The sequence below is a fragment of the Entelurus aequoreus genome, linkage group LG07 (assembly GCF_033978785.1).
Source record: "Entelurus aequoreus isolate RoL-2023_Sb linkage group LG07, RoL_Eaeq_v1.1, whole genome shotgun sequence".
Taxonomy (NCBI): domain Eukaryota; kingdom Metazoa; phylum Chordata; class Actinopteri; order Syngnathiformes; family Syngnathidae; genus Entelurus; species Entelurus aequoreus.
The window spans coordinates 16,908,592-16,927,501 of NC_084737.1; the positions used below are offsets into that span (position 1 = coordinate 16,908,592).

Genomic DNA, 18,910 nt, shown 5'->3' on the forward strand with positions numbered 1-18,910 from the left:
ACCTTTGTGGTCAAGTGCACATTGCCTGGGGCATCGGCACAACCTCGGCTCCAGAGCCCACCACCACCCTCTCACTTTGGCCATGTCCACTTCAAATCCAAAGAGGTGAGGAACATCCTACGCAACCAAGATCCCAGGTGGGGCCTCAGGGCCGGTTGAAATCCCTTTGAGGGCTCTCAAAAAGTGCACAGAGAACTGGCCAGTCCCCTTTGCCGTCTCCTTCAACTCCTCTTCTCTTGTGGCGTGTTTCCCGACCAATGGAAAACAGCATGAGTCACCCCAATTCACAAAAGGGACTCTAAAGCAGATCCGTCCAAGTACCGTCCCATATCCCGACTCGGCGTCATCATTTAGCTTAGCTGACTCAACAATGAACATCTTTGGCAACATTTCACCTTCTTGAACAACTTGAATCATCCTCTCCTTTGCTTCAACTGACATGTTGGTGCATGATTCATGTCAACACACCTGCCGCAACAGCTCTCCTTCATGTTTTCATTCTGCAACTACCACACGTAACTTTCTGGATTTCTTAAAGCCAGAAAGGATTCTGGGTTTGTGTCGTGTGTGTTGTCTGCGTTTATTTCCTACAAAATAAAACATGCAGATGAATGAACTCCTCCAAGTCTGCTGACTCGTCATCTTCACAGGTCTACACGTATGTTTCCATATGTTTCCCTCCCAGCGGTGGTTCTGTTCGGGGAGCCCATCCGATGGGAGACCAACCTGCAGCTCATCATCGATGTTCTGCTGACCGACGGCAATCTAAGCAGCGGTCATCAAAGTCCGAGGTCCCACCTTCCCTTGCTGGCCTGCAACATGGACCTGATGTGGATGGCAGAGGCTCAGTCTCCCAGGTAAGTCAGTCCACAACATGGACCTGATGTGAATGGCAGAGGCTCAGTCTCCCAGGTAAGTCAGTCCACAACATGGACCTGATGTGGATGACAGAGGCTCAGTCTCCCAGGTAAGTCAGTCCACAACATGCACCTGATGTGGATGGCAGAGGCTCAGTCTCCCAGGTAGGTCAGTCCACAACATGGACCTGATGTGGATGGCAGAGGCTCAGTCTCCCAGGTAAGTCAGTCCACAACATGGACCTTATGTGGATGGCAGAGGCCCAGTCTCCCAGGTAGATCAGTCCACAACATGGACCTGATGTGGATGGCAGAGGCTCAGTCTCCCAGGTAGGTCAGTCCACAACATGGACCTGATGTGGATGGCAGAGGCTCAGTCTCCCAGGTAGGTCAGTCCACAACATGGACCTGATGTGGATGGCAGAGGCTCAGTCTCCCAGGTAGGTCAGTCCACAACATGGACCTGATGTGGATGGCAGAGGCTCAGTCTCCCAGGTAAGTCAGTCCACAACATGGACCTGATGTGGATGGCAGAGGCTCAGTCTCCCAGGTAGGTCAGTCCACAACATGGACCTGATGCGGATGGCAGAGACTCAGTCTCCCAGGTAGGTCAGTCCACAACATGATGTCCTGAACATTGATCTTTGGTCACGTGGCAGGTTTGGTCACGGCACCTTCCTGGTGTGCTTGGAGAACATCTACAAGAAGATTACTGGACAAGAACTCAAATATGAGGCTCTGATGGGAAAACCAAGCGAGCTGACTTACCATTTTGCTGAGTACCTCATCCGAGGACAGGCCTTGCAGAAACAGTGGCAACTTCCTGTCACCTCCCTCTATGCTATAGGGTACGTACTGTATGGATGTACGTGTGTATTTCTAGCGTTTTATTATTATACAGCCGCCCCTTTGAGCTGTAATTTGACCCCCTTAAAGGCCTACTGAAACCCACTACTACCGACCACGCAGTCTGATAGTTTATATATCAATGATGAAATCTTAACATTGCAACACATGCCAATACGGCCGGGTTAACTTATAAAGTGACATTTAAAATTTCCCGGGAAATATCCGGCTGAAACGTCGCGGTATGATGACGTATGCGCGTGACGAAGTCAGTTTAATGGAAGTTATGGTACCCGTAGAATCCTATACAAAAAGCTCTGTTTTCATTTCATAATTCCACAGTATTCTGGACATCTTTTGCAATTTGTTTAATGAACAATGAAGGCTGCAAAGAAGACAGTTGTAGGTGGGATCGGTGTATTAGCAGCGGACTACAGCAACACAACCAGGAGGACTTTGTTGGAGAGCAGCAGACGCGCTAGCCGCACTAACCGCCGACCTCACCTTGACTTCCTACGTCTCCGGGCCGCCAAACGCATCGGGTGAAGTCCTTCGTCCTTCTGCCGATCGCTGGAACGCAGGTGAGCACGGGTGTTGATGAGCAGATGAGGGCTGGCTGGCGAAGGTGGAGAGCTAATGTTTTTAGCATAGCTCTGTGCGGTCCGGTTGCTAAGTTAGCTTCAATGGCGTCGTTAGCACAGCATTGTTAACCTTCGCCAGCCTGGAAAGCATTAACCGTGTATTTACATGTCCACGGTTTAATAGTATTGTTGATTTTCTATCTATCCTTCCAGTCAGGGGTTTATTTTTTTTGTTTCTATATGCAGTTAAAGCACGATGCTATCACGTTAGCTCGTAGCTAAAGCATTTTGCCGATGTATTGTCGTGGAGATAAAAGGCACTGAATGTCCATTTCGCGTTCTCGACTCTCATTTTCAAGAGGATATAGTATCCGAGGTGGTTTAAAATACAAATCCGTTATCCACAATAGAAAAAGAAGAGTGTGGAATCCAATGAGCCAGCTTGTACCTAAGTTACGGTCAGAGCGAAAAAAGATACGTCCATCACTGCCTCTCAAGTCCTTCACTGTAACGTTCCTCATCTACGAATCTTTCATCCTCGCTCAAATTAATGGGGTAATCATCACTTTCTCGGTCTGAATCTCTCTCGCTCCATTGTAAACAATGGGGAATTGTGAGGAATACTAGCTCCTGTGATGTCACGCTACTTCCGGTACGGGCAAGGCTTTTTTTTTATCAGCGAGCAAAAGTTGCGAACTTTATCGTCGATTTTCTCTACTAAATCCTTTCAGCAAAAATATGGCAATATCGCGAAATGATCAAGTATGACACATAGAATGGATCTGCTATTCCCGTTTAAATAAAAAATAATAATTTCAGTAGGCCTTTAACATGCTTCAAAACTCACCAAATTGTACACACACATCAGGACTGGCGAAAATTGCGATCTAATCAAAAAACCAAACCCCAAAACTCAAAATTGCGCTCTAGCGCCCCCTAGGAAGAAAACACAGACAAAACTGCCTCTAACTCCCAGTAGGAATGTCGTAGAGACTTGAAACAAAAACCTCTATGTAGGTCTCACTTAGACCTATATTTCATACTATATGACAAACCCCAGAAAAATCAACAGGAAGTTTGCAATTCCCCCTTCAAAACAAAAGTTGAGTAAAAACAGTCACCTTTTTTCAAACATTATCTCCTCTGAGCGTGTTTGTCGTCCATCCATCCATCCATTTTCTACCGCTTATTCCCTTCGGGGTCGCGGGGGGCGCTGGAACCTATCTCAGCTACAATCGGGCGGAAGGCGGGGTACACCCTGGACAAGTCGCCACCTCATCGCAGGGCCAACACAGATAGACAGACAACATTCACACACTAGGGCCAATTTAGTGTTGCCAATCAACCTATCCCCAGGTGCATGTCTTTGGAGGTGGGAGGAAGCCGGAGCACCCGGAGGGAACCCACGCAGTCACGGGGAGAACATGCAAACTCCACACAGAAAGATCCCGAGGCCGGGATTGATCTCACGACTACTCTGGACCTTCGTATTGTGAGACAGACGCACTAACCCCTCTTCCACCGTGCTGCCGCGTGTTTGTCGTGTCGGCTTCAAATTAGCACGGGAGAGAGATTGAACCCTTCTGATTAAAAGTTGATGAAAGAGTTTTAATTACTGCTCCGGTTTGGAATTTATGAGCCCTCAAAGTCGGTCCCGTTCATCGCTGCTTGCAGCTTTAATTATGTATGTATTTATGTTTGTATTTATGTACATATGTATGTACTGTATGTATGTATGTATATATGTATGTACGTACGTACGTATGTATGTACGTGTGTGTGTATGTATGTATGTAAGTGGATGTATGTACGTATGTATGTGTGTATGTATGCATGTACGTGTGGATGTAGGTATGTATGTATGTGTGTACGTATGTATTATTGCATGTACTATGTACGTACGTACATATGTACCAATGTGTGTATGTATGCATGTACAGTACTTGTGGGTATATGTAAGTACGTATGTATTTATGCATGTATGTATGCATGTACGTTTGGATGTATGTATGTATGTACGTACGTACATATGTACGTATATGTGTATGTATGCATGTACTTGTGGATGTATGTATGTATATATGTATGTACATATGTATTTATGCATGTATGTGTGTATGTATGCATGCACGTATGTATGTATGTATTTATGCATGTATGTTGTATGTATGTATGTATGTGTGTATGTATGCATGTACGTGTGGATGTACGTATGTATGTATGTGTATACGTATGTATTCATGCATGTATGTACGTACGTACATATGTACGTATGTGTGTATGTATGCATGCACTTGTGGATGTATTTATGTATGTATGTATGTATTTATGCATGTATGTATGTATGTATGCATGTACATGTGGATGTACGTATGTATGTATGTATGTATGTTCGTATGTATTTATGCATGTATGTACGTACGTACATATGTGTGTATATGTATGCATGTACTTGTGGATGTATGTATGTATATATATGTACGTATATATTTATGCATGTAAGTATGCATGTATGTGTGGATGTATGCATGTATGTACGTGTGGATGTACGTATGTATTTATGCATGTATGTACGTACGTACATATGTGCATATGTATGCATGTACTTGGGGATGTATGTATGTATGCATGTATGTATGCATGCATGTATGTGTGGATGTACGTATGTATGTATGTGTGTATGTATAGATGTACGTGTGGATGTACGTATGTATGTATGTGTATACGTAGGGTATTTATGCATGTATGTACGTACGTACAATATGTGTGTATGTATGCATGCACTTGTGGATGTATGTATGTATGTATATGTATGTATGTATGTATTTATGCATGTATGTATGTATGTATGCATGTACGTGTGGATGTACGTATGTATGTATGTATGTTCGTATGTATTTATGCATGTATGTACGTACGTACATATGTGTGTATATGTATGCATGTACTTGTGGATGTATGTATGTATATGTATGTACGTATATATTTATGCATGTAGGTATGCATGTACGTGTGGATGTATGTATGTATGTATTTATGCATGTATGTACGTGTGGATGTACGTATGTATTTATGCATGTATGTACGTACGTACATATGTGCGTATGTATGCATGTACTTGGGGATGTATGTTTGTATGCATGCATGTATGTATGTATATATATACTGTATATATGTATGTATGTATGTATGTGTATATATATATATATATATATATATATATACATATATATATATGTATATATACATATATATGTATGTATGTATGCATGTATGTGGACTGGCTCATTCAAACATCATTAAAGACATTATTGTGTGTCTTTAATAAGTTTATGATGATAATATCCTGTGTAAGACGCGGAGGTCAAAGGTCATGTTTCTCAGTAAAACTGACCGTTTGTGACAATGGTGGTTCTTAGAGACAACCTGATGACGGACATCTACGGGGCCAACCTGTACAACCGCTACCTGGAGGAGCGAGCGGTGAGGAAGAAGCCCATCGCCGTGGCCAAGCTGGCCGCCGCCACGGGCAGCAGCACCAGCGTGCCCACAGAGGAGGAGCTGGCCCTGCCCGCCGCCACTTCCTGCCAGTCGGTGCTGGTGTGCACGGGCGTCTTCAAGCCGCCGACGGACCCCCTCCGCCGCGTCCAGGAAGACGCGTTCCACGGACATCGAGACTTTGGCTTCGACCCGGCGCTGGTAGAACCCAAGCACATGGTGCAGGACGTGGATCAAGCTGTGGACGCCATCTTCAAGCAGGAGAACTTTGTGCCTTAGAAACAGGCTTCCACCGACCTTTGAGCAGTGCACTTCTATGCATGGTCAGGGGATTTGGACCAACAACTGCAATATTTGAGTCATTTGCTGCCAAACCTACTTTTAGACGTCATCAGTGTTGACTGACTGCAAATACTGTGCAAGAAAATACAAGTTTTTTTTAAATGAAAAGCAATTACGGGAGTCATTTCGAGGCAACTATGACGCCTTAGTGAGTGTGTGGCACACTCACTCGCTGCAGTGAAACTGTTACACTTTTATCCGGGAGCTGTTGTTTACTTGCAGAAATGACTGGTTATGAAAACGTGTTTTTAAAGAACATCATCTCAAATATTCAACAAGAAAACACTGTAAGGTCGTTCAATTGTTGCATCCAGATGCATGATGGGATGCAAACCACACTCAACTGTGATGGTCCAACACACATAGAACCACACAAAACAACAATACTGCAATGCCTTATGGAGCAATATGTTGTGTGTGTGTGTGTGTGTGTGTGTGTGTGTGTGTGTGTGTGTGTGTGTGTGTGTGTGTGTGTGTGTGTGTGTGTAACCTTAAGATACAACTGTGACTGTGAAACATGAAACCTTATCGGTCAACTTTTCGTGTTTGTTGCCATTGTTGATCGAAGTGAAGAAAAGAAAAGTGGAATCATTTCATTTAATGGCACCAAATATAATAAATGTTGTTTTCTCCTTCTTTTGCTATTTGGCTCATTGAGCAGAGTTGTTTCCCATTTCTCGTCGTACTAATATTTGTGTAAAAAAATGACAATAAAGAAAATGAATATATATATATATATATATATATATATATATATATATATATATATATATATATATATATATATATATATATATATATATATATATATATACATACACACACACACACACACACACACGTATGTTGTATATATATGTACATACATATGTATAATTATATATTTATATATATATACGTATATATATACACATGTATTTATACATATATGTATATATACATATGTGTATATATGTATATATATACACACATGTATGTTGTATATATATGTACATACATATATATGTGTATATAGATGTATACATATATATGTATATATACATACATATGTATAAATATATATACTTATATATATACACGTGTATTTATACATATATGTATATATACATATGTGTATATATGTATATATATATACACCTACACACACATGTATGTTGTATATATATGTACATACATATATATGTGTATATAGATGTATACATATATATGTATATATACATACATATGTATAAATATATATTTATATATATATACGTATATATATACACGTGTATTTATACATATATGTATATATACATATGTGTATATATGTATATATATACACATACACACACATGTATGTTGTATATATATGTACATACATATGTATGTATATAAATGTATACATATACATGTATATATACATACATATGTATAAATATATATTTATATATATATACATATATATATACACATGTATTTATACATATATGTATATATACATATATGTGTATATATGTATGCATATATATATGTACATACATATATGAGTATATATATTTATATTTACACACATATATATGTATGTATATATACACAAAAATATGTATATATATATATACACACATATATATTTATGTATACATACATGTATATATATATATATATATATATATATATATATATATATATATATATATATATATATATATATATATATATATATATATATATATATACAATTGTGATTACACACTTCCACATTTTCCCTGGGAATGGGAAATTTATACATATATAAATATGTATACATATATATCTAAGATATATATGTATATATATGTATACACAATATATATACACACACACAAACAAATACATATGTAAATATGTGTATATGTATTTATTGTAATACTCTTTATGTACTGTATTTATTTATTGTAATACTCTTTATGTACTGTATTTATTTATTGTACTATTCTGTATTTACTATATTTATTTATTGTACTACTCTGTATTTACTATATTTATTTATTGTACTATTCTGTATTTATTATATTTATTTTTTGTAATACTCTTTTTTTGCTATATGTATTTATTGTACTACTCTGTATTTTACTGAAGAACGTCTGGATAAAAGCAGTTGAACTCGGCAGGGGTGTGGGTCACATGATCCTTCTTAAAGTGACACACACGGAGTTACACAACGTTGTGTTTCCTGCTTCACGTGGTTTGACCGTCACTTTAAAAGACTTCGAAAGTTCAAATAGTCCTTTTGTGTTTTATTTACTGCATGGAAGTGAAGGTTGTGGTACTTGCTGGTGGTATTTCCATGCATCAAGTACTGCTGGATGGTGATGGAAGGACTTGGCGGACTAGGAGACGCTCCGGAGCTTCACAAGTCCACCCAACAAACCGCTGTCCTGCACCATCAGCTGGGTGCTCTCAGGCAGACAAGGTGAACAAGCAGGATGGAGGAAGGTGCAGTCACACGCCTGACCGCCAGGGGGCGCCCTGATGGGACAACCCGTTTTAAAGTAGGCATCCTGAAAGATGAAGAAATACGTGTTGGCATCATGACACACACCTGTACACACCTTTGTATGCCTGGGCACACCTGTACCTGCCTCTACACACCTGTACACACCTTTATGTGCCTGGACACACCTGTACCTGCCTCTACACACCTGTACACACCTTTGTATGCCTGGACACACCTGTACCTGCCTCTACACACCTGTACACACCTTTGTATGCCTGGACACACCTGTACCTGCCTCTACACACCTGTACACACCTTTGTATGCCTGGGCACACCTGTACACACCTTTATGTGCCTGGACACACCTGTACCTGCCTCTACACACCTGTACCTGCCTCTACACACCTGTACACACCTTTGTATGCCTGGGCACACCTGTACACACCTTTATGTGCCTGGACACACCTGTACCTGCCTCTACACACCTGTACCTGCCTCTACACACCTGTACACACCTTTATGTGCCTGGACACACCTGTACCTGCCTCTACACACCTGTACACACCTTTATGTGCCTGGACACACCTGTACCTGCCTCTACACACCTGTACACACCTTTATGTGCCTGGGCACACCTGTACCTGCCTCTACACACCTGTACACACCTTTATGTGCCTGGACACACCTGTACCTGCCTCTACACACCTGTACACACCTGTACCTGCCTCTACACACCTTTGTATGCCTGGACACACCTGTACCTGCCTCTACACACCTGTACACACCTTTGTATGCCTGGGCACACCTGTACACACCTTTATGTGCCTGGACACACCTGTACCTGCCTCTACACACCTGTACCTGCCTCTACACACCTGTACACACCTTTATGTGCCTGGACACACCTGTACCTGCCTCTACACACCTGTACACACCTTTATGTGCCTGGACACACCTGTACCTGCCTCTACACACCTGTACACACCTTTATGTGCCTGGACACACCTGTACCTGCCTCTACACACCTGTACACACCTTTATGTGCCTGGGCACACCTGTACCTGCCTCTACACACCTGTACACACCTTTATGTGCCTGGACACACCTGTACCTGCCTCTACACACCCGTACACACCTTTATGTGCCTGGACACACCTGTACCTGCCTCTACACACCTGTACACACCTTTATGTGCCTGGACACACCTGTACCTGCCTCTACACACCTTTGTATGCCTGGGCACACCTGTACCTGCCTCTACACACCTGTACACACCTTTATGTGCCTGGACACACTTGTACCTGCCTCTACACACCTGTACACACCTTTATGTGCCTGGACACACCTGTACCTGCCTCTACACACCTGTACACACCTTTATGTGCCTGGACACACTTGTACCTGCCTCTACACACCTGTATACACCTTTATGTGCCTGGACACACCTGTACCTGCCTCTACACACCTGTACACACCTTTATGTGCCTGGACACACCTGTACCTGCCTCTACACACCTGTACACACCTTTATGTGCCTGGACACACTTGTACCTGCCTCTACACACCTGTACACACCTTTATGTGCCTGGACACACCTGTACCTGCCTCTACACACCTGTACACACCTTTATGTGCCTGGACACACTTGTACCTGCCTCTACACACCTGTACACACCTTTATGTGCCTGGACACACCTGTACCTGCCTCTACACACCTGTACACACCTTTATGTGCCTGGACACACTTGTACCTGCCTCTACACACCTGTACACACCTTTATGTGCCTGGACACACCTGTACCTGCCTCTACACACCTGTACACACCTTTATGTGCCTGGACACACCTGTACCTGCCTCTACACACCTGTACACACCTTTATGTGCCTGGACACACTTGTACCTGCCTCTACACACCTGTACACACCTTTATGTGCCTGGACACACCTGTACCTGCCTCTACACACCTGTACACACCTTTATGTGCCTGGACACACTTGTACCTGCCTCTACACACCTGTACACACCTTTATGTGCCTGGACACACCTGTACCTGCCTCTACACACCTGTACACACCTTTATGTGCCTGGACACACTTGTACCTGCCTCTACACACCTGTACACACCTTTATGTGCCTGGACACACCTGTACCTGCCTCTACACACCTGTACACACCTTTATGTGCCTGGACACACCTGTACCTGCCTCTACACACCTGTACACACCTTTATGTGCCTGGACACACCTGTACCTGCCTCTACACACCTGTGCACACCTTTGTATGCCTGGACACACCTGTACCTGCCTCTACACACCTGTACACACCTTTATGTGCCTGGACACACCTGTACCTGCCTCTACACACCTGTACACACCTTTATGTGCCTGGACACACCTGTACCTGCCTCTACACACCTGTACACACCTTTATGTGCCTGGACACACCTGTACCTGCCTCTACACACCTGTACACACCTTTATGTGCCTGGACACACCTGTACCTGCCTCTACACACCTGTACACACCTTTATGTGCCTGGACACACCTGTACCTGCCTCTACACACCTGTACACACCTTTATGTGCCTGGACACACCTGCACCTGCCTCTACACACCTGTACACACCTTTATGTGCCTGGACACACCTGTACCTGCCTCTACACACCTTTATGTGCCTGGACACACCTGTACCTGCCTCTACACACCTGTACACACCTTTATGTGCCTGGGCACACCTGTACCTGCCTCTACACACCTGTACACACCTTTATATGCCTGGGCACACCTGTACCTGCCTCTACACACCTATACACACCTTTGTATGCCTGGGCACACCTGTACCTGCCTCTACACACCTGTACACACCTTTATGTGCCTGGACACACCTGTACCTGCCTCTACACACCTGTACACACCTTTATGTGCCTGGACACACCTGTACCTGCCTCTACACACCTGTACACACCTTTATGTGCCTGGACACACCTGTACCTGCCTCTACACACCTGTACACACCTTTATGTGCCTGGACACACCTGTACCTGCCTCTACACACCTGTACACACCTTTAAACACCTGTACCTGCCTCTACACACCTTTATATGCCTGGACACACCTTAACCCGCCTCTATACACACCTGTACACGCCTTTAAACACCTGTACTCGCCTCTACACACCTTTATATGCCTGGACACACCTTAACCCGCCTCTATACACACCTGTACACGCCTTTAAACACCTGTACTCGCCTCTACACACCTTTATATACCTGGACACACCTTAACCCGCCTCTCTACACACCTGTACACGCCTTTAAACACCTTTACCCGCCTGTACATACCTGTACACGCCTGTAAACACCTTTGCATGCCCGTACACAGCTTTACGCACCTGTACACGCCTGTAAACACCTGTGCACGCCTGGACACACCTTTAAACACATTTACACCTTTACACACCTGTACACGCCTCTACACACCTGTAAACACCTGTACATGCCTGTACACACCTGTAAACACCTTTAAACACCTTTACATGCCTGTACACAGCTGTAAACACCTGTGCACGCCTGGACACACCTTTAAACACATTTACACAACTGTACACACCTGTATACGCCTGTAAACACCTTTACACACCTGTAAACACCTGTACACACCGTTAAAAATCTTTACACACATGTACACACCTTTACACACCTGTACATTCCTTTAAACATCTGTACACACCTTTAAACACCTGTACACACCTTTAAACACATTTACACAACTGTACACACCTTTAATCACCCGTACACACCTGTACCCGCCTTTACACACCTTTATATGCCTGGACACACCTGTACCCACCTCTACACACTTTTAAACACCTGTACACACCTTTAAACACATTTACACACCTGTAAACACATTTACATGCCTGTAAACACCTGTATACACCTTTATAAGCCTTGACACACCTGTACACTCCTTTAAACGCCTGGACAAAGCTGCATACACCTTTAAACACATTTACACACCTTTACACAACTGTACATGCCTGTACACACCTGTGCACGGCTGTTCACTCCTTTAAACACTTGTACACACCTGTACACACATTTAAACACCTGTACACATTTTTTTACACCTGGACACACCTGGACACACCTGTACAAACCTTTACACACCTGTACACACCTTTACACACCTTTACACACATGCAAACTCTTTTGCAGACCCATACACAACCTGGACACGCCTCTACACACCTGTAAACCCCTGTACACACCGTTAAACATCTTTACACACCTGTGCACACCTTTAAACACCTGTACACTCCTTTGAACACCTGGACTCACCTTTACACACATGCAAACACCTGTACATGCCTGTCCATACCTGTACACGCCATCAAAAACCTGTACCCCCCCGACCCCCCCTACACGTCTCTACACACCTGTAAACACCTGTACACTCCTTTATACACCCTTACACACCTTTACAAGCGTGTACATGCCTCTACACATGTACTATGTACACCTACATTATGTACACGTGTGTAAAGGTGTGTCTAATACTGTGTGGAAGAAGAAGTACTTTTAGAGAACATACTGTAGCAGTAATAGTATTTTTACAGGACATAGTGTAGTAGAAGTAGTACATTTACATAAAATAGTGTAGTAACAGTACTTTTACAAGACATAGTGTTGTAGAAGTAGTACATTAACAGAAAATAGTGTAGTAGTACTTTTAAAGGACGTAGTGTTGTAGAAGTAGTACTTTTACGGAACATACTGTAGTAGTAGTAGTAGTAGTACTTTTACAAAATATAGTGAAGTAGAAGTAGTACTTTTACAGATCATAGTGTAGTAGTAGTATTTTACAGAACCTAGTGGAGTAGAAGTACTACTTTTACAGATCATAGTCTAGTAGCAATAGTGCTTTTACAGAAATAGTGTAGTAGAAGTAGTAATTTTACAGATCATAGTGTAGTGAAAATAGGACAGTTACAGAACATAGTGTAGTAGAAGTAGTACGTTTTAAAAAAATATAGTGTAGTAGAAGTAGTACTTCTACAGAACATAGTATAGAGGTAATACTTATAAAGAACACGTTGTAGTAGAAGTAGTACTTTTACAGGACATAGTGTAGTAGTACTTTTACAGGACATGGTGTAGTAGAAGTAGTACTTTTACAGTACATAATGTAATAAAAGTAGTACTTTTACAGAACATAGTGTAGTAGTTGTTCTTTTACACAACATGGTTTAGTACAAGTAGCACTGTTATAGGACATAACATAGTAGAAATACTACTTTTATCGATCATAGTGTAGTAGTACTTATACAGAACATAGTATAGTGGTAGTACTTTAAAAGAACACGGTGTAGTAGAAGTAGTACTTTTATAGGACATAGTGTAGTAGTACTTTTACAGACAATGGTGTAGTAGTAGTAGTACTTTTACAGGACATAGTGTAGTAGAAGTAGTACTTGTACAGTACATAGTGTAGTAGAAGTAGTACTATTACAGATCATACTGTAGTAGTGGTCGTACACACACTACTACTGTAGAGAATGTAGTTTTACAGAACTTCACCTCCACATCCCAGTTCAGTCAGGGGAAATACTGCAGTATTACTATCAGATGTTACTACAAATACTGCAGTATTACTATCAGATGTTACTACAAATACTGCAGTATTACTATCAGATGTTACTACAAATACTGCAGTATTATTATCAGATGTTACTACAAATACTGCAGTATTATTATCAGATGTTACTACAAATACAAGCAATCATCACAGTTATTCATACATTGAATATTTGAGTATATTTAGGAAACAAATAGTTCAAAGTTTAAAGTGGAAAGTCTTGAAAACCAAGACAACCTTTTGCCGTGAAATGGTTCAAGATGACAGTTCATGTGTTCATGGTGATAGTCCATTTGTTCATGATGATAGTCCATGTGTTCATGGTGCATGTGTTCATGATGATAGTTCATGTGTTCAAGATGATAGTTCATGTGTTCATGGTGATAGTCCATTTGTTCATGATGATAGTCCATGTGTTCATGGTGCATGTGTTCATGATGATAGTTCATGTGTTCAAGATGACAGTTCATGTGTTCATGGTGATAGTCCATTTGTTCATGATGATAGTTCATGTGTTCATGATGATAGTCCTTGTGTTCATGATGATAATTGTGTTCATGGTGCATGTGTTCATGATGATAGTTCATGTGTTCATGATGATAGTCCATGTGTTCATGATGATAATTCATGTGTTCATTATGATTGTCCATTTGTTCATGATGACAGTCCATGTGTTCATGATGAGAGTTCATGTGTTTATGATGATATTCCATGATGATAGTCCATGTGCTCATGATGATAGGTCATGTGTTCATGATGATAGTTCATGTGTTCAGGATGATAGTCCATGTGTTCATGAGGATAGTCCATGTATCCATGATGATAGTTCATGTGTTCATAATGATAGTCCATGTGTTCATGATGATAGTTCATGTGTTCATGATGATAGTTCATGTAATCATAATGATGGTTCATGTGTTCATGATAGTTAATGTGTTCATAATTATGGTTAAAGTGTTCAAGATGATAGTTCATGTGTTCATGTTGATGGTTAATGTGTTCATGATGATAGTTTATGTGTTCATGATGATGGTTCATGTGTTCATGATTATGGGTCATATGTTCATGATAATAGTTCATGTGTTCATGATGATAGTCCATGGGTTCATGATGATAGTCCTTGTGTCCATGATGATAGTCCATGTGTTCATGGTGATAGTCCATATGTTCATGATAGTTTGTGTTCATGATGATAGTCCATGTGTTCATGATAGTTCATGTGTTCATGATGATAGTCCATGTGTCCATGACGACAGTCCATGTGTTCATGATGATAGTCCATGTGTTAATGATGATAGTCCATGTGTTCATGATGATAGTCCATGGTTTCATGATGATGGTTAATGTGTTCATGATGATAGTTAATGTGTTCATGATGATAGTCCATGTTTTCATGATGAATAGTTCATGTAATCATAATGATGGTTCATGTGTTCATGATGATAGTCCATGTGTTCATGATGATAGTCCATGGTTTCATGATGATGGTTAATGTGTTCATGATGATAGTTAATGTGTTCATGATGATAGTCCATGTTTTCATGATGATAGTTCATGTAATCATAATGATGGTTCATGTGTTCATGATGATAGTCCATGTGTTCATGATGATAGTCCATGTGTTAATGATGATAGTCCATGTGTTCATGATGATAGTCCATGGTTTCATGATGATGGTTAATGTGTTCATGATGATAGTTAATGTGTTCATGATGATAGTCCATGTGTTCATGACGATAGTCCATGTGTTCATGATGACAGTCCATGTGTTCATGATGATAGTCCATGGTTTCATGATGATGGTTAATGTGTTCATGATGACAGTTAATGTGTTCATGATGATAGTCCATGTTTTCATGATGAATAGTTCATGTAATCATAATGATGGTTCATGTGTTCATGATGATAGTCCATGTGTTCATGATGATAGTCCATGGTTTCATGATGATGGTTCATGTGTTCATGATGATAGTTCATGTGTTCATGTTGATGGTTCATGTGTTCATGATTATGGGTCATATGTTCATGATAATAGTTCATGTGTTCATGATGATAGTCCATGTGTTCATAATGATAGTTCATGTGTTCATGATGATAGTCCTTGTGTCCATGATGATAGTCCATGTGTTCATGATGATAGTTCATGTGTTCATGGTGATAGTCCATATGTTCATGATGATAGTTTGTGTTCATGATGATAGTCCATGTGTTCATGATAGTTCATGATGATAGTCCATGTGTTCATGACGATAGTCCATGTGTTCATGATGATAGTCCATGTGTTAATGATGATAGTCCATGTGTTCATAATGATAGTTCATGTGTTCATGATGATAGTCCTTGTGTCCATGATGATAGTCCATGTGTTCATGGTGATAGTCCATGTGTTCATGATGATAGTTTGTGTTCATGATGATAGTCCATGTGTTCATGATAGTTCATGTGTTCATGATGATAGTCCATGTGTTCATGACGATAGTCCATGTGTTCATGATGATAGTCCATGTGTTAATGATGATAGTCCATGTGTTCATGATGATAGTCCATGGTTTCATGATGATGGTTAATGTGTTCATGATGATGGTTAATGTGTTCATGATAATAGTCCATGTTTTCATGATGATAGTTCATGTAATCATAATGATGGTTCATGTGTTCATGATAGTTAATGTGTTCATAATGACGGTTGATGTGTTCATGATGATAGTTCATGTGTTCATGATGATGGTTCATGTGTTCATGATATGTTCATGTTCATGATGATAGTCCTAGTGTCCATTGATGATAGTTCATGTGTTCATGGTTATAGTCCATGTGTTCATGATGATAGTTTGTGTTCATGATGATAGTCCATGTGTTCATGATAGTTCATGTGTTCATGATGATAGTCCATGTGTTCATGACGGTAGTCCATGTGTTCATTATGATAGTCCAAGTGTTCATGATAGTTCATGTGTTCATGATGATAGTCCATGTGTTCATGACGGTAGTCCATGTGTTCATGATGATAGTCCATGTGTCCATGATGATAGTCCATGTGTTCATGATGATGGTTCATGTGTTCATGGTGATGGTCCATATGTTCATGATGATAGTTTGTGTTCATGATGATAGTCCATGTGTTCATGATAGTTCATGTGTTCATGATGATAGTCCATGTGTTCATGACGATAGTCCATGTGTTCATGATGATAGTCCATGTGTTAATGATGATAGTCCATGTGTTCATGATGATAGTCCATGGTTTCATGATGATGGTTAATGTGTTCATGATGATAGTTAATGTGTTCATGATGATAGTCCATGTTTTCATGATGATAGTTCATGTAATCATAATGATGGTTCATGTGTTCATGATAGTTAATGTGTTCATAATGACGGTTCATGTGTTCAGGATGACAGTTCATGTGTTCATGTTGATGGTTCATGTGTTCATGATGACAGTTCATGTGTCCATGATGATGGTTCATGTGTTCGTGATAATAATTCATGTGTTCATGATGATAGTCCATGTCTTCATAATGATAGTTCATGTTTTCATGATGATAGTCCTTGTGTCCATGATGATAGTTCATGTGTTAATGGTTATAGTCCATGATGATAGTTTGAGTTCATGATGATAGTCCATGTGTTCATGATAGTTCATGTGTTCATGATGATAGTCCATGTGTTCATGATGACAGTTCATGTGTCCATGATGATGGTTCATGTGTTCGTGATAATAATTCATGTGTCCATGATGATAGTCCATGTCTTCATAATGATAGTTCATGTTTTCATGATGATAGTCCTTGTGTCCATGATGATAGTTCATGTGTTAATGGTTATAGTCCATGTGTTCATGATGATAGTTTGAGTTCATGATGATAGTCCATGTGTTCATGATAGTTCATGTGTTCATGATGATAGTCCATGTGTTCATGACGGTAGTCCTTGTGTTCATGATGATAGTCCAAGTGTTCATGATAGTTCATGTGTTCATGATGATAGTCCATTTGTTCATGACGGTAGTCCTTGTGTTCATGATGATAGTCCATGTGTTCATGATGATAGTTCATGTGTTCATGATGATAGTCCATGTGTTCATGATGATAGTCCATGGTTTTATGATGATAGTTCATGTGTTCATGATGATAGTTCATGTGTTCATGATGATAGTCCATGTTTTCAGGATGATGGTTCATGTGTTCATGATGATAGTCCATGTGTTCATGATGATGGTTCATGATGATAGTTCATGTGTTCATGATGATAGTCCATGTTTTCGTGATGAGGGTTCATGTGTTCATGATGATAGTCCATGTTTTCATGATGATAGTCCATGTTTCCATGATGATGGTTCATGTGTTCAGGATGATAGTTCATGTGTTCATGATTTATAGTCCATGTTTTTAATGAAGATGGTTCATGTGTTCAAGATGATAGTCCATGTGTACATGATGATAGTCCTTGTGGTCATGATGATGGTTCATGTGCTCTTGGTCATTATGGCGTGGCGTCATGAATGTGTTTACACAGCAGCAGAGAAATCCTTATGCTTGTCGGAGATAATATTTTATCTTTGAAAAGCAGCATCAGCCAATGACAGCCCTCCTACTTCTTTCACCAGCTATGATGTCATCGTGTTCATACATTGGTCACGGTCCGCCTCCATTCTGCAGCAACAAACACAACATGTCATTGTAACAAAC

General features: G+C 40.7%; 2 protein-coding genes across 6 annotated transcripts in view; one reads left to right on the top strand and one right to left on the bottom strand.

Moving 5' to 3' along the window:
* zgc:77375 (uncharacterized protein LOC402927 homolog) overlaps positions 1 to 6,760 on the top strand; it is a 28,415-nt gene extending 21,655 nt beyond the window's left edge. For both annotated transcript variants that reach the window (XM_062052720.1, XM_062052721.1), the window contains exons 6-8: positions 686 to 857; positions 1,517 to 1,705; positions 5,704 to 6,760. In XM_062052720.1, coding sequence (XP_061908704.1) covers positions 686 to 857; positions 1,517 to 1,705; positions 5,704 to 6,061 — 719 coding nt within the window. In that variant the 3' untranslated portion in view covers positions 6,062 to 6,760. The remainder of the gene's footprint in view (positions 1 to 685; positions 858 to 1,516; positions 1,706 to 5,703) is intronic.
* Positions 6,761 to 8,063: 1,303 nt separating this feature from the next.
* Positions 8,064 to 18,910, bottom strand: part of LOC133653453 (IQ motif and SEC7 domain-containing protein 1-like) — a 207,631-nt gene continuing 196,784 nt past the window's right edge. For 2 of the 4 annotated variants that reach the window (XM_062052736.1, XM_062052734.1), the window contains one exon: positions 13,581 to 18,874. In XM_062052736.1, the coding sequence (XP_061908720.1) occupies positions 18,846 to 18,874 (29 nt within the window). In that variant the 3' untranslated portion in view covers positions 13,581 to 18,845. Of the gene's footprint in view, positions 8,647 to 13,580; positions 18,875 to 18,910 lie in introns of those variants that run through there. The other 2 variants (XM_062052737.1, XM_062052739.1) reach the window with 2 other exon arrangements.